Source organism: Tetrao urogallus (assembly GCF_951394365.1).
Source record: "Tetrao urogallus genome assembly, chromosome: 9".
Lineage (NCBI taxonomy): Eukaryota > Metazoa > Chordata > Aves > Galliformes > Phasianidae > Tetrao > Tetrao urogallus.
Genome location: NC_136822.1, coordinates 2,381,810 through 2,405,625, shown reverse-complemented (window position 1 = coordinate 2,405,625; position 23,816 = coordinate 2,381,810). Strand labels below are relative to the sequence as shown.

General features: G+C 47.8%; 1 protein-coding gene across 1 annotated transcript in view; it reads left to right on the top strand.

Annotated features, from left to right (window-relative positions):
- Positions 1 to 23,816, top strand: part of INPP5D (inositol polyphosphate-5-phosphatase D) — a gene marked incomplete at its 3' end in the record, with an annotated part of 43,592 nt that overhangs the window by 971 nt on the left and 18,805 nt on the right. Inside the window, exons 2-5 of the mRNA XM_079539908.1 lie at positions 3,260 to 3,323; positions 18,958 to 19,108; positions 20,677 to 20,848; positions 22,011 to 22,151. Of these exons, the coding sequence (XP_079396034.1) occupies positions 3,260 to 3,323; positions 18,958 to 19,108; positions 20,677 to 20,848; positions 22,011 to 22,151 (528 nt within the window). The remainder of the gene's footprint in view (positions 1 to 3,259; positions 3,324 to 18,957; positions 19,109 to 20,676; positions 20,849 to 22,010; positions 22,152 to 23,816) is intronic.

The following is a 23,816-nucleotide window of genomic DNA, read 5'->3' as shown; positions in this document are numbered from 1 at the left end:
CATTTCTTGCAGCAGTGGAGGCGGTGCTGCCGTTTATAACCGTGGTCTAACTGCTTGTCTCTGAGGTCAGGCTTCTGGTGACACTACATGCTGCTGCCGAGGGCTGTCTCTGGCAGAAGGCATGGGGCTGGGCAGCTTCTCCGTGTACACGGGCGTTCTGACAAGGGCTGAGGGCACAAGTTGCCACCCAGGGAACATTTTACTGGAATAGACAGCAACTTCCATTGAGCATTTTTCGTACAAATGCTTTGCTTTGTAACTAGCACACACACACATACACAAAAGATGTCTTTACAAAGCGGTGGTGGAGACTGCAGAAAGGGAAGGTGCCGTAAAAATGTCTGCTAACGTGCATTTGCATAAGTTTTTCCACTGTAAATGTTTTTGCAGCCAACTTTGAAAGCCTTTGTGGCTTGAGAGACATGGGATCAGGAAATAGGAACAATATAATGACCAGGATTTTCTGAGCCGGGAGCCAAAGGTTATGTTTTTAAATCCATTCTGAAGTGGCCAACATGAATGGTTTGATTAAAGAAACAGCACCCAGCTTTGTCAGCCAAGAGCAGCCGGGTCTGTCAGCAGCAGCTCAGCATCCGAGAATCGGCCCGCAGACTGCTGTCAGCATAAGTAGCATCCTTTCAGCTGACTCTGGCCTGCAGTTAGTTTGTGGACAGAAAGGGTTAAAGGCAGTGAATAAGTCTTTCCCTCTGAATTTCATCCTGACAAAGCACACAGCTTTCCTGAAGCTGGAAAATTCCTCGGAGATGTGTGGGTTTCAGCTGTGTTATTGACTGGAAGGTGTTGGCAGTGCTTCGGTCACTGCTGTCTGAAGAATGGAGAGGCTGGAGACAAGGTGAGAGAAGGAGGTGGAATGGGTGGCTGTCTCAAAAAGGGGATTATGTTGAAAGTCACTGTGCATGGGGAAGGAAAACAAAACCCTGTGAAATTTGACTGGAAAAAGAAGTGTCACGTTGTACAGACCTGTTAGCATCCAGCAAAATCATGATTGTTTTATTATAGATCGAAGTAGTGATTTTCTTGAAGAGCTGCTTTGGGAAAATAGGGCTTGTGTAGATGTGGACCAGTAAGGGAGGGGTATCTGCAGGGCATTTTCAGAGCCCCTCCTGCCTCCTCTAAAACTGACAGCAGCAGTGCTGAGCTCAGCAGAGAGCAGGGAATGCTCCTCCCCCAGCTCTGCTGTCCTCCGCTCTCTCTGCTGGTCACGCTGCCCCATAAAAGGCAAGAAGTGAGGGTGCTTTCCTCCCCATTTTCTCTGAGCCCAGACTGTTAGTCTTGCCAACTGATGGAGAAGCAATGGGCTAACTCAGTTGAGGGGAACGCAGGAGCAGCAGTGCTTCTAGAGAAGAGCTCATAGCCTTAGGTGCAGCTTTGGCTTCCTCCAGGAGGACTGTTCCTTGGAGGTACCATTTCCAGCACCCTGAGGGGATGGCATCACTCATAGGATGCTTAGACAGACCTTGTTGTGGTTGGGCTCCAACATGTTCCAATACATTTCCAGTATGCGCATCGTCACCCTCACATGTGTGTGAGGGTCAGTGGGAGAGGAAAGGGAAAGCACAAGCCTTGTCCCCTTTCTTCTGCTAGCTGGCTGATGGAGCAAACATCAGAAAGTATGTGGGGACACATTTAAACTCAGGCAGGTGTTGTATTTACCCCACCCCACACACATACAGCCAGGCTGAACAGCAATAAGGCAATTCTGAACTCATACCCAGTTTCTAGGGAGGACCTGAAATGTGAGAGCAATTGGGACCACGCAGTCTGGCAGTTGGGATGCTGAGGAGGCAAAGGCTGAGGGCTGAAAATGAAGTACACACCACAGCCTTCTCCATCCACATGCACTAAATTAGGGGGCTGCAAGGAGGGACCCGTGTTTGATCCTACAAAGTGCTCCTCCTTGATCCTATCTTATCCAGCAGCTCTTGGCTTGCTTTTCTACTACTCCAGCTGCAATCTCTTGACAAGTGTTACACCAGCTGCCTGTGTGATGGGAACTTTCATGGAGGGTCCTTCTCTGGCACAAGCACCATTAAGCTGGTTTGTTTATCAGTTCCATAATCTCCACTCACAAAGGTTTTCTCTCATCAGCTGCATGAGCAGTTCTGCTTAGCCCTTGTTTGCGTATCAGAAGGAGGAAATGGTGTAAGAGAACTGCATTGGCAGATAAAACCAAAACCTATAAGCTCCCTGGGGGCATACCCTCTTCTGGCTCTGTCTGCTCTGGGCTCAGTGAAATGAGCAGAGTTGTGGCAGTCCTAAGATGCTCAGGATTGTGCCCGTGGCTTCTTCCAGCTCCCTGGTACAGCAGCTCCTCAGCTGTGGATGAGCAGGTGCCTATGGGATGGTATTGCATTGCTTACTGAAGCTCGGTGGGCAGTTCTGTGTTCTTGGCCGTTGATGCCGTTAGAAAGAGGTTCGTATGGATGATGAGCAAATCCTCCAAACACTCAAGAAAAGTCAGCTCTGATTTGTGAATAATTTCATCTCCAATTGCTTTTTGCGACTCCCTACCATCCCGGTGGTCTCTCTTTCTCTCTCCTGCCTGGATTGATTCTGAAAAGTGTATGTATGTTATTGTAGAAGAGGTGTGGTCGTTTCATTGATCTCCCTAGCTGGAGGGCTGACCTCAGCCTGCATTTCACGATGCTCCTGAGTGTAATGCAGAGGCTCTGATGCAGGCAAGGAGGATCTGATAATGGATTCCAGGTTTTCTTTTGAGAGGAAGAGGTTGAAACTAGCGTCCTTCATTGGCTTAAAGCCATATCGCGTGTTTTAACAGAACACTTTGCAGTTAGCTTGAAGGGTTTGAACAATCTGTTGTTCACTGGAGAAAAGGTAGAAGTCTATTTTTCAGCCAGCTTTCCCCTGTAAGCTCCCTGGAGCTCAGCAGCTGCTGAGGAGCGTCATGCTTACCACATTACAGCTGAGGCTTTCCTTCCTTGCCTTTGGGCTCTTGCACGTTGATGTGACATTTCACTGGGCAAAAGCCTCTTCTATCCTCCCTTAAATAAAATCTAATTGAATGTAACTGGGACAAAACAATAGTTACAGCTGACGTTACTTTGGAGGCTAGAGGGAAATGGAGAGAAATGTTTAAAAAAATGTTTAAAACCCTTTTGCATGAAGCTGTCTACGTGTCCAGGGACCTTGCAGTATGTCCTCTCATGGGGTGGGGTGTTATGGTGCAATTAATTCCCTCTGGGGGCAATCTAACAGCATCTCCTCTGATCTGTTCCAGGTTTCGGAACTGTGTTTATACCTACCGAATTCTGCCTGATAAAGAAAAGAGGCTGATTGTCCAGGTAAGCCACGCTGCGAATCATTCAGTCCCACAAAGATGCACTTAGTATTACTTGCTTGTGTGTTTTTTCACAACGGTTCTAACATTAGGACAGTAGGATATGGGGAGTGAAACCAGTGCCCCACGCCAGCACAGTGCTGGTCCCCAGTCCAGTGGCACTGCCATGTTTTAGGTAACTGAAAACCTCAGTTTAGGGAATACCTTTTCCCCCACAGCTGGCTTCTGGTCAGTACGTTGTGGGTCTTTTCATCCCAAAATCACCACACAGTTGACTTGCACTCAGAAAATACAAACTGAGTTGTAGCCTCGGGATACAGAAGGTACCAGGACTGAGGGCAGAGTTTCACATCTTCATTTTATTCCTGTTCTGCTGTAGGATTGCAAGCAAGCCACTTTCCCTTCCTTATCACCTCTCAGGCCTTGTTTTCTCAGTCTAGACCATGAAACAGTGAGGGGTGGTATGGTCTCTTACAGCCCTGAGAAGTGGGCATGGATTTTATCGGGAATGAAATGGAAATACCTGTGCTACCCATTTGCACCAGTCTGCCTTGTTATTCAGGACAGACCTATGATTGTTCAACAGTGCTGCAGCCGTGAGAAATCAGTGTTTCATTTTGCTGTAGCAATGGGCAGCTCAAGTGCTGGTCAAGGTTTATGAATGAGCTGGAGGTGTGATTTCATTCTGCAGCGGCTGCAATTAATCGTATCCTCATCATTTCTAGGAAGAGATTATTGGACTGCCAGTGAATTCAGCACTACTAGGTCTCTGCTGGGGCTTTCTGAGTGAAAACTTTTGAAATCCACTAGATTTTTTCAGGAAATGCAGTCTAGCAGAAATGCAATCAAACTGATTTATGTGATTCTCTTGACATTTGTGGTTTGATTGTGAGGGATTTCTCTGTGTGTGATGCAGAGGTGTGGTGGTACCTTTGGCTTATCTGGGGCTCTAGGTTTAATATCAGGGTGGGCTAAATAAAGGGTATTGTTAACTCATGTTGGGAAGACACAACACGGGGCTGGCTGCTTCTGCAAGAGAAAGATTTGGGTTGTAATTGAGGCTTACAGATTTCATGTTGTTGGCTGCTTTTCTTGGTACGTTGTTGGGCCAGACAGCTTTCCTTACTTGTCTGTTATGTTCTGTAAGAGACAAAAACTGTTTTGTGCATATTAAAGAACTGTATTTTGGAAGAACGGTTCTCCTGTGTAGGGATGTGAAAGCTGCTAAATGGGCAGAGTTTAACATTTTGCAAAAAGTCCATTAAAAGTGAAATCCTATCGAACCAGACCAAGTAGTATATAGGCACAGCAATCACTAGATCCTTCTCTTTTCTGGGTTTAAAATAATAAAAAAAAAGGCACAGGAGAGTTGCAGTACCTAAATCCTGTGCTCAGCCCGGCTCCAAACAGGGGCTCTGATTGTGCAGTGTGACCTTTTTTGCTTGCACAGTGCTCCTTCCTGAAGCTCCTTCCTGTCCAGATCCAGGTGATGTCTGTCAGTCGTTTTTCATGCTGAGAGCAGGTTCAAGAGATGTGTAAAATCACAGCTACACGTGCAGCACTGGTGACATGACAGCTCTCCCTCTGCTGCTCCTTGGCATATTTTTTTTCCACTTTAAAGCTGCAAGTTATTTTGCATTTTTTGGGTACTGGTGAATAGATTTCAATGGTCTTTTCTTAGAGCCTGGTCTGGCACTGGTGGAATGATGCTCCATGCTATTGTTTGCATGGTTGAATTCACTTTTCAGTACAGGTGTCAGAAGGGGAGGTGCACATTTTTGCATTCAGAGGTACGTGGTTTTGCATTCAAACTGATGAAAAAACATTTGCATACATCTCTCCAGCATTTTGTGACATGCAGTGTGAGCTGCCATTAACTTTCTGCACTGCAGCAGCCACACAGCAGTCAGCATGGCCAGGGCTGGAACACCTCTTGCCTGCCATATCTGTACCACAGTCTGACTGTAACCACATCTGTAGTGGTTACAGTCATTGAGTTTTTGTCCCCCCTCTTCTCTCCCTGGGGCTATTGAGTTTCCTCCTTCCATTACCTGAGACATCCAGATGTAGGAAACAGATCCATGGCTTGGATGAATCCAACCTGCATCCTGCCAATGAAAACTTACTTAGGGAAGAGGGGGAGGGAGGACAAAAATCCTTGCAACAGACGATCTGCTATGGCGAATAGAGATCTTTGTCCCAGCCTGAGAACAATTAGTCATCAAGATCTATCTGCTAGCCTGCAGTGTCGCACCAGGCCACAAACAGGAAGGGAGCAGAAGCCTACAGTAGCACAGCAGCCTGGGGGCAGGGATGTCAGGGTGGCAACATGCTGCCCCTGCGATAGCATAGCTGCTCCCTGCCCATCTTTGGGAAGAACCTCTGGGGTGCTTTGTAGGAACAGATAGGAATTTCCCTTGCTTATAGCTCATGCAGAATTGTTGGAAGTTTGGAAACTGGATGAGCCTATTCGTAACTGTGCAAAGAATGCAGGAGTAGCAAAGAAAACCTTGGAAATAACAAGTCCAAACTAACACCCAACTCTGTCACTCTAAGCCAGGCATCTGTGGTCAGCTCTTGCCATGTGGATTCACTGAGGGTAAACCTTTCCTACACTTGTCACTCAGTGCCTCGTGTATCTATCGAGCTGATGTGCTAATGGGACTCTCATCACTTCTCAACCTGAATTCCTTGGCATCTTAGCATCTCCACCAGGGAGAGTGCTACTGTTTCCCTTTTTCTAACAGGGAATTAAGTCCTAATTTGTTAAGTAGGATCAGGCTATCGGAACTAATTTTAAACAGTGTCCTCTGCTGGCTTTCCTAGGTCCAGGAGATGTGTGTGTATATCAGCATTCATCTCCTCTCTTTCAGTTCTGTGTTCAAAGCCGCTTGCAGTTAAAGCTGAGTTTGTACCTCTGTAGTCACTGAGGAAGAAGCAGGTTTCTGTGTCTAGGTTTGTGCCCACATGTAACAGATGATAGCACTTGGTGGGCCAGGTCTGCAGGATCAGGCACTTACCTTACAGTGCTTGGTGGGAAGGTTGGTGCAAAGATGTCCTGGTGGACAGATGGCAATGTTGCCACCAGAGATGCCTGGCTAAGGCAGGAGAGCAGCCTGCTTGCTCAATGAGCAGCTCTGGTCCCCTTCTTTTTTCTTTTCTTTTTTTTTGGTTTTTGCCTGCTTCAGGGCTTGGCAGTTTCCATGGAATACTTTGATGTCAGAAGTCATGGCAAGCCGCCGTCTTCTCACACTGTGTGAGAGACTGTGTGACAGTATGGAAAACACCCCTGAAGGTCACTGCCTGTCTCTTTCTTTCCACTTCACCTTCCCAGAGTGCAGTAGCTTCCCAGCTCCCTGGCAGTGGTCTGCTCACATCTCCCTGCACTCTGCTTTGTGCGTAGATGAGATGTTCATTGCTCTGGTGCCAGCTCAGCATTCTGTGCACATCTGTGCTGGAAATCACCGTTGCTGCAGAGGTTTCCTATGCTGTACTTAGACTTACTGCTTGCTGCAAAAGGAGGACCTGACCCTATTTGCTTGTAGTTTTTGCTGACTTCAGTGGGAATGATAGGTGCTCTGGCAGCACAGTTTTACACCTAGTGATCATCGAACTTTCTTTTTTCTTTCTTTCTTTTTTTTTTTTCCCCTCCTCTTTGCTGGTAATGTTCTCAGCTCTGCCAGAAGGCTGTGTGCAACAGGAAACGAGCAGTGCAGTGCAAGCAGCGCGGGGCAGCCCAGTGGGGGTGACTCACTGCACACAACTGACACTGAAGCTGTAGCTTACTGCTGTCCTTGCAGCGTGGGCTCCCAGAAAGCAGAAGGGCTGATAAAGGGTTTCCCTTCCGACCCACCTCTAGAAACACATTCTGGGGAAAATGTCCAGATTTCCACTCTGTTGGTATACGGATTGGCTAAATATGTCAGAAAGACCAATGTCCTCTGCCTGAGACAGGCACAGGACGTGCAGTGAGAGGGCTGCTGGTCTCCATCACCGTCTGCAGGGCTGTCCTGGCCTCTGGGGGGAATTTATCCTGCTTTCAGTGTATGAGTCCTGCAGGGTGGAGCTCGGTGTAAAAGCTCCATCCGGCACACTAACCTGCTCTCTGTGAGCAGACATTCACACAGCTGCCCATCCTGCCAGCACAATCTGATAAGAGCACGAGCTGAGGTCAGTTCCTGGTGTCACTGCTGTTGTCACCAACGTCAGAAGCAGTTTGTGGCTGTTGTGGCACGTGCAGCACCTGCTCTCTTGCGGGCCCCTTGCAGAGAGGGGCAAAGCTTTTGGGGTTTTTGTCCCTTTCTTTGATACTGTACTGTAAATTGGTGTGCTGCTGTGACAGCTGAGGCCAAGAAAGGGTTTTCTGTGGTAGGGATTTTGTGGTTTGCTTTGGAGTTTGTTCATCTGTCTGTATCTGATCAAAACCCGTCTACTTGGAAACTGCACTTGAGCTGTTTTGAGTGGGAGATAAAGCATGATCCTTTGGGTGATGTGAACACCTTCACAACTCTGCAACCTCTTAGAGCTTCTGCTGCCAGTTGTGCACTGTACTTATTCTTTCCAGTGCTTGAGGGGAGCTTATAAGCAGGATTATGACTGACTTTTTACACGGTCTGATAGTGATAGGATAGGGGATGGCTTTAAACTAAAAGACTAGAGATTTAGATTAGATTTGAGGAGGAAATTCTTTACTCAGAGGGCAGCGAGGCCCTGGCACTGGCTGCCAAGAGCAGTTTGGGTGCCCCATCCCTGGGGGTGCTCAGGGCCAGGCTGGATGGGCTCTGGGCAGCCTGAGCTGTTGGGGGGGCAATGACAGGAGTTGGGGCTGGGGGATCTTTGAGGTCCTTTCCAGCCCAACCATTCTGTGATTCTATAGTTCTGTACTACATACAAAGCCTTACTTTCTACTGACTCAGACTGATGTCAAAGCCTTACGGGCTCCACGAGGACAGGGCAGGCACAAGTCCGCCTTGCAGGCAGCATGGAGACATTAAGACATCCATGGTCTGCTTGCAGCTGAGAGGCACTGGGTGCTGTTCTATCCTTCCTGCGTCATTTGAAAGGCAGGAGGTGTCCAAGCATCCCACCAGGGGCATGAAGCTCTGCCTGAACAGCCACCAGGTGTGTGCTGGTGGGCAGGGTTGTGTGGCTGTGGGCTGCCAGTGTGTGCGTGGCTGCATCCCAGGGGACCACAGCAGGACAGCTGCACCTGCACTGCTGCAAGGCAAGAGAAGGGAGAAGCAGCATTGCTCAAAGGATGGTAGGGTGTTTGGATGGAGTATGTCAGTAGGGAATGGTGAGATTCTGCAAGTACCATAATGGTACTTTAAGGAAAATTAATGCTGAAAATGGAACTGAGTTTACCTGAATTACTTGGGCAATATCATCCATTACACTGAAAACTTACTGCTTCTGTGGGACTCTGTTGGCACTGAAATGCTGAGCTGTAATTAGGATGATCACTTTTCTTGCATAGAAACAAGGGACATAGTGGGCAATCAGAGAATAATTAGGAGCAAGATCCCTTGAAACATAGGGGAAGCGGATTTCTACCACGCTCAAATACGTAATTTAATTATGTTAAGCTGTATTTTATTGATGAAAATGGTACAACTCCAGTTTGAGTATCTTCCAACGTTGATTTTAGATCAATCTGTAGAACTCTTTACACTCTTGAAACGCGGGACCGAAATTAATTGGCAGTCAGGGCTTAGCAGAATCTGTGTGCTTTGTCCCTGCAGTGTATCCAAATCTGTTTATACAAGGAAAATGTTCTTTCCGCCGTTGCATCTGAGGTAGGAATAAACATAATGCATTTTGCAGGCTTAAAAAAAAAAAAAACACAACCCAGAAAGAAGCAGATTTAATAAGAAAACACGAGGCATTTCCTGAAACATGCTCATTCCTGCTGCCGAATCCCGCGGTATACAAAATTCTTCATACAAACAAACCATATCCAGCTTTTGTTGAGTTGGAATCCTTTCAGAACGTTTCCAGTTTCCTGAAAATATAGCTGCAAAATATTTTAAGATTGGGAAGGTAAAGATTAGATCTGTTACAGAGCAATCAGTTCAGCAGTTCTTGTTTAATAAGAGTAATCGTTTCACCTTTCCTTTCGAAGGTCTTTGGCCACCCACGGCCACGCACCCAGCTGCTCTTTGCTGCCCCATGGGATCTTTCAGGTCCTGCTGTGAACACACGAGTGCACAAACACGAGTGCTTGAGTTTGCTGTTGGCACAAAAATGGGCCTGACACTTTGGCTGGGGGTTGGGCTCAGTGGCCTGTCTCCAATGTCACAGAAGCCTTCTTCAGCATCAAACCCTGCGTAGGAAGCTCTGCCCGCCCCTGTAGATATTCTTATTCCAAATCAACCACTTCTGCGAGCACGTTTGAAAGGAAGGGTGGTAATTGAGTGAGAACTACTAGAAGGTGCCCAACTTCTGTCTTCAGGTCATCACTTCTGGCAGTTTTCCATCTTGGTTCTCCACTGAAATTAGTTCCCTTCTTCTGGTTCCATTCTTCTAAAGCTTTCGTTTTCCAATATGCTGAAGTAATGCCCAACAAAGCTGGGATCAGAAAGCCACATGGACAAAGCATGGCCAAGCTGGCCATGAGCTGGCAGTGCTCTGTGTTGAGCCTGAACTACAATTTGCAAGTATCTCTGGGTCAAACCTCATGTTCCAAACTTGGCAGGGATGCAGTGACCTGATGCAGTCAGTAGAAGTTGTGCTTTGTGACTGACTGCAATAGAAGCCATATGTAGAGAAAGTGCTGGTTTTCACAAAGGCATTGCATTACCTTTCCAGAAGTTCAGCTTCACTGAGTGCCACATCCCTGCATGTGCAAAAATAGAAACATTGGGTTGTGTCCAATTCCAGGGAGCAGAGCTTAAAAAAAAATTCAGCTTCACATCCAGTTTTATCCCAGAGATACTGGTTAGGGGGAGCATAAATGGTGAAGATTTGAGGAATTCCTGTTTGCATTTGGTGGGTTTTGTTAAACGAGAGTGCTTCTTCAGGTTAGATTTGTACAATCACAGGATGATTGGGTTGGAAGGCTCCTTAAGGCTCACCCACTCCCAGCCCCTGCCATGGGCTGGGTGCCCCCACCCAATGCAGCACTCCTTGCACTTGGCCTTGTTGAACCTCATTATGTTCACGTGGGCCCATTTCTCAAGCTTGCCACGTCCCTCTGCATGGCATCATTCCGTGGAACCCAATGTTCTGTTGTACCAGCTGCTTGGCTTGGTGTCACCTCCACACTTGCTGAGCAGTTTTGCTGCAGTGTTGTTCTGTGAAAGCATTAATGAGTTTGGTCTTGCTCATGCAATAGGTAAATGAAACAAGGGGTAATCCCTTGAAATAAAGAGCGAGTGGTCAGCCCAAATGTCATAACAATAGAAAACAATTGCTGTAGCTAAAAGCCTGAGAAATGTTGCTGGCAGAATACAGGAAATTGTCACACTAAGATGCTCAAGCTTATCTGTGCATCCCTGTATGGTTTTTTATTATGCAATCTCAGAAACTGGTGCAGTGTAACATAGAGAATGCAGCTGTTTTACATGCATGTTCTGCCTGCAATGCTTGCTTTAGTGGTGCGTTGTGAAGAACTTTTTTAGTGTTACTTTTAATTTTCCGCTGGATATTTTACATAGCTCAGTTATATTTAGTGCTTGATGTCTGTTGAAACAGGGATCCATTCAGCACAGAAGACAGCAGGGAAGGCAGAGAGATGATTAGCTGGTTATGGATCCTCCACTGTCTGCCCACATAGCTTAGTGGGCATCCCAAAGTGCTGTGCAGGACCAATCTGTGCAGGCACAGCTGGTGTAGATGCACATTCACCTGTTTCAGGGAAAAAGTTCCTTCTCGTGGGACTTCCAACCCCATTCACTGTTGCTTGGGGCTGTTACTTATTGAATCATAGAATCCTAGAATGGCCTGGGTTGAAAAGGAGCACAGAGATCATCTAATTTCAACCCCCTGCTACCTGCAGGGTCACCAACCAGCAGACCAGGCTGCCCAGAGCCACATCCAGCCTGGCCTTGAATGCCTCCAGGGATGGGGCATCCGCAGCCTCCTTGGGCAACAAAGAGGTTGCCTTCCAATGGGGGAAAAACTGAAAAGCAGTTGGGAACTGCCTTTGGAAATGATGGCTGTTAAATTCGCTGCCTTTGGTTGCCTCACTGATTCTTGAGAACCTGTGTTTTCAGGCTTCTTTTGGTAACGGAAATTTTCATTTGACTCAAAGAGCTGATGCTTTTCAGCAGAAAACCAAAAAGCGCCGAGCTGGTGTTCAAATTACACAGAAGAAATGTACTCCAAAACTTTTTCTTCAGTTCTACCCACACACTTTCAGAAGTGCTAAAAATTGCTTTGGATCCCCGTGGCTCTGCAGACGTGCACCCTGTAGCTAAATTTGGTGCCAGCCCCTCCTGTTCCATCGTGGAGCTGTACAGTTTGCTTGCTGTTGTTGTAAATCTTCCTTGTTCTAACACAGAGCAATTATGAAGGGTTTGGTTGCTCAGGAGGGGTCTCTTGTTAAAAGCTAGATCGTAATGTGCTGTGTTGATAAAATCCCTTCTGATAGCTTGAGTTTGGATGTGTTATTTGGTGTGAGGGACCACCTCACGTATGTGGTGCTGGTGCACTTTATAACTAGCCCCAGGCTGGATGGGGCTGTGAGAAAATGGACTAGAGGGAGGTGTCCCTGCCTACAGCAGGGGGTTGGGACAAGGTGACCTTAAAAGTCCCTTCCAAAAAGGAAAACCACTCCATGAACCACTCGGTGTTCCTAAAAGCTTGTACCTAACTATTTTAGCTAGGTATTTGGCAGTTACCATGCTTCGTGTGTGAACTGTGGTGTGCCATAGCAGAATGGAAACAGGATTTGAGTGTGGGATCATGGCAGTTCAAGGTAACTTCTCTATGCCCTTTACTTTCTGGAACTTCTAATGTGTTTTGCTTTAGGATGCAGAGTTTGTACTCTGCTGAAAACTCCTTTCTCTTCGAACAGATTATTTCAATTTGCAAACGTCCCAATTCTGCCACGAGAGCATTTTTGTACCTGTGAATGTAGATGATCATTGGGCTGCCAGAATGAAGCCTGGGTGGAATCACACAGATGAAAACTCTTGCAGGGCCAGAGGAGATGAGAAGTGGCAGATACGACAGGATCTTTTTAAGGTTAACTCAAATGGGGCTCGCGTTCCGTATGTAGAAAGTGTTAAACAGTTAACACAGCGCGAGCAGAATGAAAGACTGTCCCAAATCTTTTCCATGAAATTATAGGTGGGAAAAAATGATAGCTATTGTGGCCAGAATCGGATTCAGAAAGAGTTTAGGTTTTTAACTAGATTTGCACTGTATCTGAAATAGTTATGTGTTTCCACTTAGCAATGGAGGCAAGAATGCTTGCTTGCACCTGCTTGACCTGCTACAGTTGGCATTAAGAGGATTCATATTTCATGCTCTTGTTTCAAGCTAGCAAGGAAATAGGTGCAGAGCTTTAACAGATGTTCTGTGTGTCCTGTATGAAAGAGTGAGAATCACTTAATGTTCCCATTTTTAATGCACATAATGAGAAAGGAATTGTGATGCGGTGCCAGTAATTCACGTACAGGATCTCTTAAGTTGGTACTATGTATAAAGAGGTGGAGCCCATGGTAGAGGCAATATGCAATGATATCTTTCCGTTTCATTTTAGGAACAGAAAGGCTATTATAGGCTTGACAAAGCAGCAATTTTCTTTTCTATTTTCTCATTTTAACTTAAGGTTTTTTTGTTTGCAATGTTTCAGCCAGAAGCACAATCTGGAAGTAATGCATAGCTCTTAAATTGCAATTCCTCGTTTCCTTCCAACAATAATTTGTTCAGAACTTCTGAAGCTCACTTCCCCAGAATTCTTCTGATTTCTGTGTTCTCACCCAAAGTTTTAAATGTAAGAGGCCACTGTAACAAAAGCAACATGAACAAGCAAACCCAAGCATGGGGACCAGGCTGCCTGCAGAACAGGAGAAGGCTGTCTCAGAGGAGTCAAGGACTGTTCACATCCAGCTCTCTCCAGCATTACTCAGCTTTTGTATCTCCCAGGAGCTTTGCCATTCTCATAGAATTCATACATTTTTGGGAGCTACCTGCCAGCATCTTTGCCCAGGTTCCTCGGCTTCCTGCCCTTATCCTTTCCCTTCTGCCCAGTTCCATGCCAACACCCCCCTCCCTGAGCTCTGCCCAGTGTCCACACAGCCCTGCCAGCCCGCAGGGTCCCACACTTACTGAAGCCCCTTCCTGACCCTCTGTGTCACAGGATCCCCACTTTGCTCAGCTGCTCACTGCTCCTCTCCCTTCCCACTCCCTTCCCAGACCCATGTTCTTCCTATCCATGAGTTACTTTCAAAATAGAGTACATTTCTGGGCGGATTGTATTTTGGGAAGTAGCTGTTTCTCCCAGCTGTGATTCCTATCTGGTCTCATTCCTGTCAAATGAATTGCTCAGCGTGAGATTTCATCTATAAATAAGAAAGTTGGAAAAGACCTCTAAGACCCATAAGTCCATCCATTGACCTGACCCATCAGCTCCATGCCCATGACCACGTCTCTCTATGGCACAGCCTTTCTTTGATGTAAGCAGCTATTTTTCATCTCTGGCACAGTAACCAAACTTCTCCTTGAGAGCCAAAAGGAAATGTAAAGATGCCCCACAGGCTTCCTAGCTAGCAGGCAATCCATGACAACTGTTTGCTGAAACAGGAAACCTATGAATTTTTTTTTTTTTTTCTTTTTCAAATGGAAAAGGAAAAAGAAATTTCTGCCAGCATTTAACAGCCAAGTCGGAGCGACCTGATTTTCAGCTTCCACTTCACTTTGTGGGTTTTACAACAGTTTTATAACTCTGAAAACTTACTGTAATGCCTATATTTGGGTTTAAGTACCTGGTGTAAGGCACTTTGTTAGAAAGGACTGGACTTAAGCAATGCAAGCAGATGACCAGTTTCCTAGTTCCTCCTTGTGCCTTGGCTCAGGAAAGGAAAACACTTCCTCTTCCTTCTGAGGGCCCCAGACTTCCTGTGCCATCTATTTATACGGTTGTTGTAATGAGCCCCAACTTAACCACTTCCTTGCCTGCCTTCATTTAGGCTTCACGTCTTTGCAATCTGTTTTCACTTTGCCTTCGTAGTTCACCTGCAGCTTCTCCTGAAGTTTGCTGCTCAGAGCTGCGTCTCCATCCTTGGAGCACGGTGTTGTCAGGGTGTTCTGTTGGCCAGATGACGTGGCTTGGAGAGAACGAAGAAGGGCAGACTTATGGTGGGCCCTGTTGGTCTTTTTACACCAGATATAAAGGAAGAAAAGATGATCGGCTGTAACGAGAGCTGTCAGAACATTTAAGTAGATGGGAAAAGGCCACAAGATGCAACCAAAGAGCAGCGATTAAAGGCTTTAGCAATAGGACATAAAACTATTAGAGAGTGTGCAAAGGGAGGCTATGAAGATAGCAAAGGTTCTTTTGAGCTTTTCTCGTAAATCACATTTTCCAGCTCTTCTTTTGACATTTCTCCTGGGGACTCTCCCTGGTATTTTTACATGCTCCTTAAAAAATGGCGCCCCGGCTGAGTGCAGCAGCTCAGATAAGTGCAGCAAGACAGCTTCTTCCTGGTTCTCATATGACAGTCCCATTAATAGATCTCAGAAAGACACAGGCTTTTTCTGATGCGTCTTCTCACTATGAAATTGCTGCACAGCCTCTGACTCGCTCTTATCCAGATTCCTTTGTGCAATTCTGTTTTACAGGCTGTTCTCTATGTTGCATATGCTCTCTCAGTGCTTCCTTTCCATATGTTGTGGCTATCATCTGTGCAGGGCGGAGGTGCTTGCAGGCATCACTGCAGAGCGCGGTGCCGTGGAGCGGAGCTCTGCTCCTGTGTCCTGGGAGCTGCGGGATCTCCTGGGGATGTGGTGTGTTGCTGTGGAGATGACACTCACCATCCACATTTCTAATGACTTGAAACAATTCACTCTGCAATTAAAACAAGATCTATCCTGTGATAACCCAGAGGAAATAGTTACTTGCTAAATGGAGGCGGGGGGGCGGGAAGTGGATTTCATTGTTGGGTGCTGCTTGGGTGGCTCCAGCTTTGTTCTGTGCTGCCCCATCCTGCTCGCTTGGTTTGCATTGCCCTGTTCTGCCTCTGCTCCCCATCTCAAACACAAGAGCAGGTTTGCATGGAGTTAAGGCTCCATTTTGCCTTGCTGCTGTCCTCCTGTATGGAGAAAGCTTCTTCAGAGTGCACCATTGGTCTGGTTTTCACTAATGTTCTCTACAAGATGCTGGCCAACACAGTGCTGATACTGTGCTACCCACCACTGCTTTTCCTCCCTAACCTATGAACCTTATCTGCAAATTCAAGCCTGAGGAAAGCTCATGTCCTGACTGCATGCTGCTTTGCTTTGCTCACTGGTAGTGAAAACGGTCTGACCGGCCTTTGGGCAGGCTCACCTCACAGCCCACACTGTGGCTGCAGCCCAGATGGGCTCTCTGCATCACACTGATGCTCCATAGGTACCGGCTCTGCAGACTCACCTGCTGGCTGGGGACACACACCGCTGCAGGAGGGCTCTGTCACCCCATGCCTCGCAGCGATGCTGTGGCTGTCGAGGGCTCACACAGCACTTGTGCGTCCCATGGTACCCAAACACCTTGCAGCTGTGTGCTGGACAACGTGACGAGCGTTTGTCATGCAGGGTTTGTTCTCATCCTTTCCCCAAGGGGAGAGGCAAATGCTGTGCAGTCTTGCTTTCACTGTCAGACAGTGTACGGTTTTAGCTGTGTCTCTGTGCAGAGAGAAGAGCTCTTTTCACAGCAACGGCAACAGGCAGAGGGGGTTGCTGGGCACTCCTGTGCCAGAGGGGCGCAGCCCTTCCCACGTGCTTCCTCTACTGAGATCTTTGAAAATAATAACAATTATAATACAAAAGAAAAAGAGCGAGAACAATCCAGTGATCTTTGCTCTCAAATCCCTGCGATGCACAGCAAGGCTGTGTGGCCGCTGTTGCTTTCGCGGTGTCGGGGAGGGCCCTGGGGTTCCCCCACATTGAGAGGGAGCTGAAGGAGTTCGAAACCTCCCCATCCTTCCCCCAGCTCTTGGCCACAGCTGGTCACAGCCCCTGACCCACCGTTCTGTTTCCTGTTGCAGCTCCTGCTGTCTGCACAGCCGCTCGGGATGCATGTTCAGCTCCCTGCTGAGCAGCATCATAAAGTGCCGTCCTTTACCTTGACTGTGTGTGGTGGAGAGTCGGTCCCTTTTGCTTTGAGTGCTTGGGGAAGGGCTGTCAGAGCGGCCAGCACTGCCACGATGGAGCCTGCCTCCCTTCAAGGTGCAGCTCAGAGCAGGGCTGGGGTGGCACAGGTCCCTGTAGTCCCTGTGAAAGGAGATGGCAGGGTTAGTGTTCATGGTGGGTGCTGGAGCTTGCCAGAGCAGCCAGAAATGAGGGAGAACCTCTCTGCACTTGTGTCCCTGCACGGGAGCTGGGGTTTGTGGCCTGCCTGGGGAACCTGTGCTGGACCACAGGCATTGGTCTGCTCCTGGAATGCAGTGCACTGTGTTAGAGGAAGGAGGCCGTACACAAAACGCTGCTTCTTCTGGTTACCACAGAGACCAGGATGGTTTCAGAGGCTGCACTGTCCTCGGCAGCAAAAAAGCGTAAATTCAGCCTTTTCTCTCCCTTCTCTTTGGCCTGCAGAGGCACTCTTTGCCTTGCAGGCACCCTTGGCAGCACTGGGGCAGGAGAGGGATGCTCACCCCATCCACCCAGGGAAGCAGGCGGGCAGCGAGGTCTTTGGGAAGAGGAGTAGGAGTGTGAAGACAGGTTTGGAAAGAGGAGGAGCGGGGGTGGGCTGCAGGAGTTTGAGAAGTGGGAGAGAGCTCAGACAGCAAAGCTTTCTTCCTGCAAAGGTGCAGAGGGCAACACCAGTCTCTTTGCTCTCTGTGTGCTTTAGGCTATGAGGGACCTCATGCCTTTTTCCAGGTGCCCTCCAGGGTAGCTCAGGGCAAAACCAAAACATAATCCTGTGTTTGCCTGTGTGTTGCCTTAATGCTGAACTGTCTAGCTAACAAGAATAATACATCTTAATAACTGCAGGAACACCTGGGAGACAGAGCAGGAGGCTGAGCAGGCACAGCTCTCAGGGATTGTGTATTTGTTATGGAAATGCTTCTTGCTGTGCCTTTAGAGACATGCAGGTGTAGTTAAAAAAGAGAGGTGTTTTGATGACTGGCTTTGAGGGCACTTCAGACATGGTTCTGCATTGAAAACTTTGTCCTAATTTCTGGTCTGAGATTTTTCTCTTTGGGAAGAACTAAAAAGAAATTCTGCTGTTGTTGCTAGGACTTGCTGGAGACATTTTGTTTTCTGTGTTCTGCTCACTTAAAAGTTATCCAACATTTCTCCTATTTAACCTCTAGTTTTTAATACTTAAGAGATAATGAGAGATTGGGCAAACCCAACCAGTGGGTCAAGGAGTTCAGAGTTGGATTAGAGCTCTGTTTTTGCAGCCAGTTGTTCACAGCAATTTTGGACGTATGGATGTAATTGCTCTAAAACTTTGCCTCTGAAGATGTCTAGGCCTTATCTCTGTCTTTGCTCTCTGCAAGAATCCCTTTCTTGAGATTAGTTCTAGAAGCAGGTTTAGTCATAGTTAAAATGCAGCTGGCAAGTGCAGCATTGTCCTGATGCTCACTGTGTCCCTGGCTTCCTAAATCTTCATAGACCCATAGAATGCCCTGGGTTGCAAAGGAGCACAGTGCTCATCCAGTTCCAACCCCCTGCTGTGTGCAGGTCACCAACCAGCAGCCCAGGCTGCCCAGAGCCACATCCAGCCTGGCCTTGAATGCCTGCAGGGATGGGGCATCCACAGCCTCCTTGGGCAACCTGTTCCAGTGCCTAACCACCCACTGGGTGAAAAATTTCCTCCTAATACCCAACCTAAACCTCTCTGTCTCAGTTTAAGACCATTCCCCCTTGTCCTATCACTTCCCACCCTCATAATCAGCCGTTCCCCCTCCTGTTTATGCGCTCCCTTCAAGTATTGGAAGGAATCATCCGAGCTTTTTTTTGCCATGGCAGTGCCTTGCTAGCTGGTTTCACTTGAATATAGCTCTGAGCCTTTGAATCTGGAAGGGACAGGATGCCAGCATCTAGATTTAGGCGTGTTTATCTTGCCATCTCACAGGAGAGTTCTGCCTGCATGCTGCAAAGTGCTGCACAGTCTGGGGGTTTGAGCTCAGTAGGAGAGGGAATGCAAAAATTAATGTGGGAGAACTCTGCGTTTAAAGATTCCCTCTGCTTTGGAGCCAAGCACACTGAATGAAGAGAGACAGCTCTTCCATTTGGCTTCACTGAGCCTTGGGAGCTGCCATTGCTGACACTGGCTGGAACGTGTGTGCATATCTGTTTCTGTTTGTACTGCAGAAGTCATTCTGCACAGAGCCTGTAGTCAGATGGGCAGGGAGAACCATGCAGCCTTTATCTGGACAGCAGTCATGGGTTTTTCTCTCCCTGAGACTTTGCTTTTCCTCCTGTGAAGAGCAGCACTTCAGCGGTTGGAAATCCCAGACCACGACAGCGTCTGTGTTTTGTTTCAGGCATCAGAGGGAGTTCCTGTGAAGTATTTTGATAACTTGGAGGAACTGATAGAATTTTACAAGAAAGAGAACATGGGGCTGGTGTGGCACCTCAAATACCCCGTGCCACGAGAGGAGGAGGAGGCTGCCGATGAACCAGAGGAGGATGCTGGTAAGAAGCCCACCCTGTCGCTGGCTGAGGCCAAGCCTGACACTTGCTCTAGTCTAGCTTTGTATGGAGGCAGATGTACGATGAAGAGTTGTGATAGGCATCATCCCAACTATGGTATATGAATGTCACTTGGATCGCTCCTGGGATTTTTCCTAGGTCATCCATCTCCCAGGGGAAGGTCATGCCCACAGAGCCATCCTTCCTGCCCTGGTGTCTGTCTGGAAATGATGTGCCACTCAACAAAACCTGTCTGACGGACGCAGTGCCTGTGATGGGCAGTCTGCACTAAAGCAGATTGGTGTGCCTGCATACATTTGTACAAACCAATGGCTCTGTGGAGCTGGAAAATTTTGCCTTGAATATCTAATGAAGAAACAGAACAAAATTTTGCAAAGCTGCTCAGGAAAGATGTTCCTGTTGGTTTTTTTTGTTTTTTTTTGGCCAGCTGCACTAAATCTGCTCTCAGAGCGGGGGAGGGAACTGCAGCAAAAATAATACAGAGAAGCGAGCAGCAGGGAATGAAGTCTTAGCCAAGGCTAAGAGCCTTTAGATGAAGAGGTATCAGCACTTGGGCTGGGCTGCTTATGGGCAGATTTTAGTTTTATAGATCCCTTGGTGCCATCCTTCTGGAACCACGCAGGGCTCCCAGGTGTCAGTCGGTCTCACACACACACAGTTGCAGAGATGCCTCTGTCTGCAGATGGCTGAGCTATGCTGCTGCTCATTGCTGTGGTGGCTTTGTGGGTCACAGCTCTGCGCAGGAGTAGTGGGTCAGCACCAACCAGCAATGGGACAATCCCACCACTGGGAAACAGCCAAACTAAAGCTCACAACTCAACCAGCTACACATGACAGGCATAACAAAGCGTGGAGCAGTAGGCATGAAAAGAAAGACAACCGTGGTTTGGATAGATGGAGAGGAACCCACTCCGCTCCCAGGAGATGGAGGAGTAGTGTGCTGAGCAGGCCGGATGACAGCAATGTGGGAGGGCAGGAAAACATTTTGCAGGTTCCACTCAATGACTGCAGGGCAAAGGAGAGTACTTGGCCCCTTTGTATTGGATTATGTTTTCTCCATTTGTCTTTGCCCGCTTTAGCTATCCACTTCTTTCCATTAGCAGCTTCTGGTGCTCACTCCATCGTGCCCCTTCATCCATTCTGCCCCAGCAGCACACCTCCATGATAATGGTAATGGATGGGTATAGCTGTGTTTTTTAAGCATTTTGTTCAAAATAACTAATGAGCCTTTGTGGCTGCTCTGCAGCTGGGACAATCACAGAGAGGCTGGGACATTGGACGAGGTTATACTGCGAGGCACAGCGTGTGCTGGCTGTGCGTGAGCTCCAAGCCTGGTGGCTCAGCGGTGTTGGCCTCACACTACTGACACCCCTGATACTGGGCCAGTATTGAGCCCTGAGCTTCCCGGCTGTGAAACTGAAGGCCTTTCAGAAGGGATGGTTTCTACAGTGACTGCCACTGCGGTGCAGACTACGCACTCCTGGTGGGAAGGGGGGACAAGGTAACATTGCTGTGCTGGGGTAACTGGGCCTGTCCCTTCCTCCTGGCAGACCAGGTACCCACGCCTCCCATCCTGCCCCCACGCAACATCCTCATGGCATTGCCAGGCAGCGAGACGAAGGACGTGTCTTCTCTCCCTGAAAACTCCAGAGTGGCAGATGTCAACAAGCTGTCCCTTTCTGAGACACTACTCCAGCGACTGCAGTACCAGGACACAAGCAGGTGAGGCTGGCCAGCCACAGGGCAGCAGAACTGGTCCTCCATCCAGCTCTGAGCTCTGCCTCTCTCTGGGGCAGCTGGGGACCTATTCGACAGCCAGACTACTCTTCGTTTATACTACCAAATGGAGGGCAGAGAGGTGTGATGCGTTGCCCACACCAAATGGTCTAGAGAAAGTACTTTTCTGAAGTATTAAAATCAACAGTAGACTTTGGTTTTGAATGTAAATACAGTAGTATCATAGAGAACTTATCTTAGAGAACGTGGTGTCATAGCTATGTGTCTAAGCTACAGATTTTATCAGAAACCACCAGCCAGTCCCCAAAAAGAGTAAGCTGGTGTGTGGATTTCCAGGTACTCAGTGCTGATTTATTCCAGCTACAGGTCTGACTCACGTTGTCCCATGAGCTGTGCCAAACCTGAGCATCCACAGAAGCCTTAGAGGAAGCTGTGTGACGTTTGATGGTCAGATGTGCAAAAGTTTTAAAAAATAAATAAATAAGAAGGCATGTCTGTCGGCAGGGCAGTGGGAGGCTGAGCGAGCAGTTGCAGTGCATGGCAGCACCGGTCCTGGTTTGATTGCCCAGCAGCAGCTGGCTGATGGAGAAACCCAGTTTTGGTCAGCTGCCTGCATCATTTCATCTGCTGGGATTTTCTGCTTTTGTCAGGGCACGGGACAGCACGTACAGACTGCTTGGACTTGCTTGGATTTGCAGGGAGGAGAGGAGCATCCTGCTCAGCTCTGCAGTCTCAGCACCCCTTAAGATTGTTTTGGAATGTTTGGAGTAAAACCTTCCAAGCGGGATGTGATGAGGTGAAAGGGGGTCTTCATCTCCCCAGAGTGGCCGCTTGTTGTTAGCTGTCTCACAGCAGTCTGGCTTCAAAGCCAGGCATCACAAGAGCACTCCTGGTGCAGGAGCTCAGTATCGGGCAAGAGAGAACCTAGGGTGGTGAAGGACAGAGAGGAGAAGGTGGCAGCACCTTGTGATGGTGGGAGACCCTGTGATAGTCCAATTTAGAGCATTGTGTGTTTACACTGAGATCCAATGCAAACTGCCTCCATCTGTCTGCGCTGGCAGCAGAGGTTTATTAAAAAAGAAGCAATAAATCTGCCCAATATTTGAGAGCAGAGAGCTGGCTTTTGACATGTGTGTCTCTTTCACAGTGTCTCTGATGAGCACCTTAAACTCATCCAGGATTACCTGCGAGTTCACATCATCAGTGACTTAGAGATGGTGCAGACCGGTTCAAGCAATCTTCCCCAGCTGAAGAAGCTGCTGGCACTTCTTTGCAAAGGACTCTTCAGGTAAATTACAGGCTGATTTTCAGAGATGACAGCATAATGCTGTAACAGTGTAGTCTAATGTAAGTGCCACATGCATGCATTCAAAACCTTAAACGGTGAATCTGCTTATCCTCAAAAACATTGTACGTGCATCTCCTGACCTGTAATTCTGGTCCAAAGATGTGAGATTTATTTAAAAGATGCAGCTGTGAGAGTGAAGCTTACCTGTGGGAGGTTGCAGTTGATGGAGGTGGTTTTTTTTTTATTTTGTTTAGAAAGAAAACAAAGCAAAAAAAAAAAAAAAAAAGCACTAGAACCGATTAACTACATAATTTGGTAATGCATAAATGACACCCACAGAATTGTCAAGCAGAAATTGTTTCTGGAAATAAACACATATTGGTGTTTAGCTGTGCCTGAAGTGCTGATTTCCCTTCCCACGAAAGCACTGCGAACCAAGAGCAATCCCACTGATGTCAGTGAGGTCCAGCTCAGATGTAAAGAGAAACAAGCCCAGATTACAAACTTACCTTTCCTATTTATAGCCCTTCCAGGCCCCACATAGGAAAACTCCGGTAGGGAACCAAAACCTTGAGGAGCTCCCTGTGTTTTCTCTTGTGATTTCCCCTCTGTGGTGCCTGTAAGCAGACAAGGTTAGCACTCACTGTTGCAAAGATCTTAAAGAAAGCAGAGGGCCGACTTCCACATTTGTGTCTGTTGCTTACAATATCTTCCTCCCCCAGCCCTGTGCTCACAGAGCTCACCAAAGGTAAGACAGAGCTAAAATGAGGGGTGAACACTGCTGATTGCTTAGCATTAACCTGTGCGTGGAAGGCAGAGGGTGAGCGATGTTCTCAGCTGCTTGGCACCACAATCACTGCCCCGAGGCTGTGGCACAGGGCACGTTTTACCAGGCAGAGGGTGAGGTGTGTGCAGCCCTGCTGCTGCCAGAAGCCAGCCGCCCACAGGGCTGAGGGTCGGTCATGCAGAGAGCTGCACTTCTTCTGCACCCTGCGTGAGGGTTCTGCTTCTCCACACCCACAGAGGGGGAGACCCAGGTGGCCAGCTAAGAATACATCTGTGCGATGGAAACCAGAATCGAATGAAATCACAAGTGAGAGTTTTGTGTTACCAAAATACCTCCAGTGCTGCTGTTCTGCTGACGGCTGGCTTTTTCCATTCCCGACTTCTTATTCTTTTTGACCTCATCTGGGTTTCGTAACCCTGTTCCTCATAAATGTGTATGGGATGGCAAGAAAGAAAGAGAAGCAGCTGGTCTGCAGTCCTCTCAATAGCCAGGACAGCTTTTCCATTTCCTGAAGATAGATCAGAAGATCCTGTAGGATTTCTTGGTGACTGGGCTTTGGGAAGCACCATCCTCGAACAGACCTGGGGCAGTTCTGCAGGAGGAGCTCAGAGGCACAGCACTTTACAGACACAGCGAAGGGCAGGCAGTATTTTTCCCCCACTTCTGACTTATTTCTGTCCGACACAGCTGCTTTCTTTTCCATGAGGGTCTGCCAAGTACAGCAGTCTCAGAGATCTCCCTGAGGAACCCCTCCTCTGCTCTTCCAGTTGTGACTCCATCCTAACCAAACTGCTTGGTTGGCTTGAGTTGTCCAGTTGTTGTGCTTGGGGGTCTTACTGTGTTCTGCAGAATCTCTGAGGTTGGCTGGGGTTTTATGT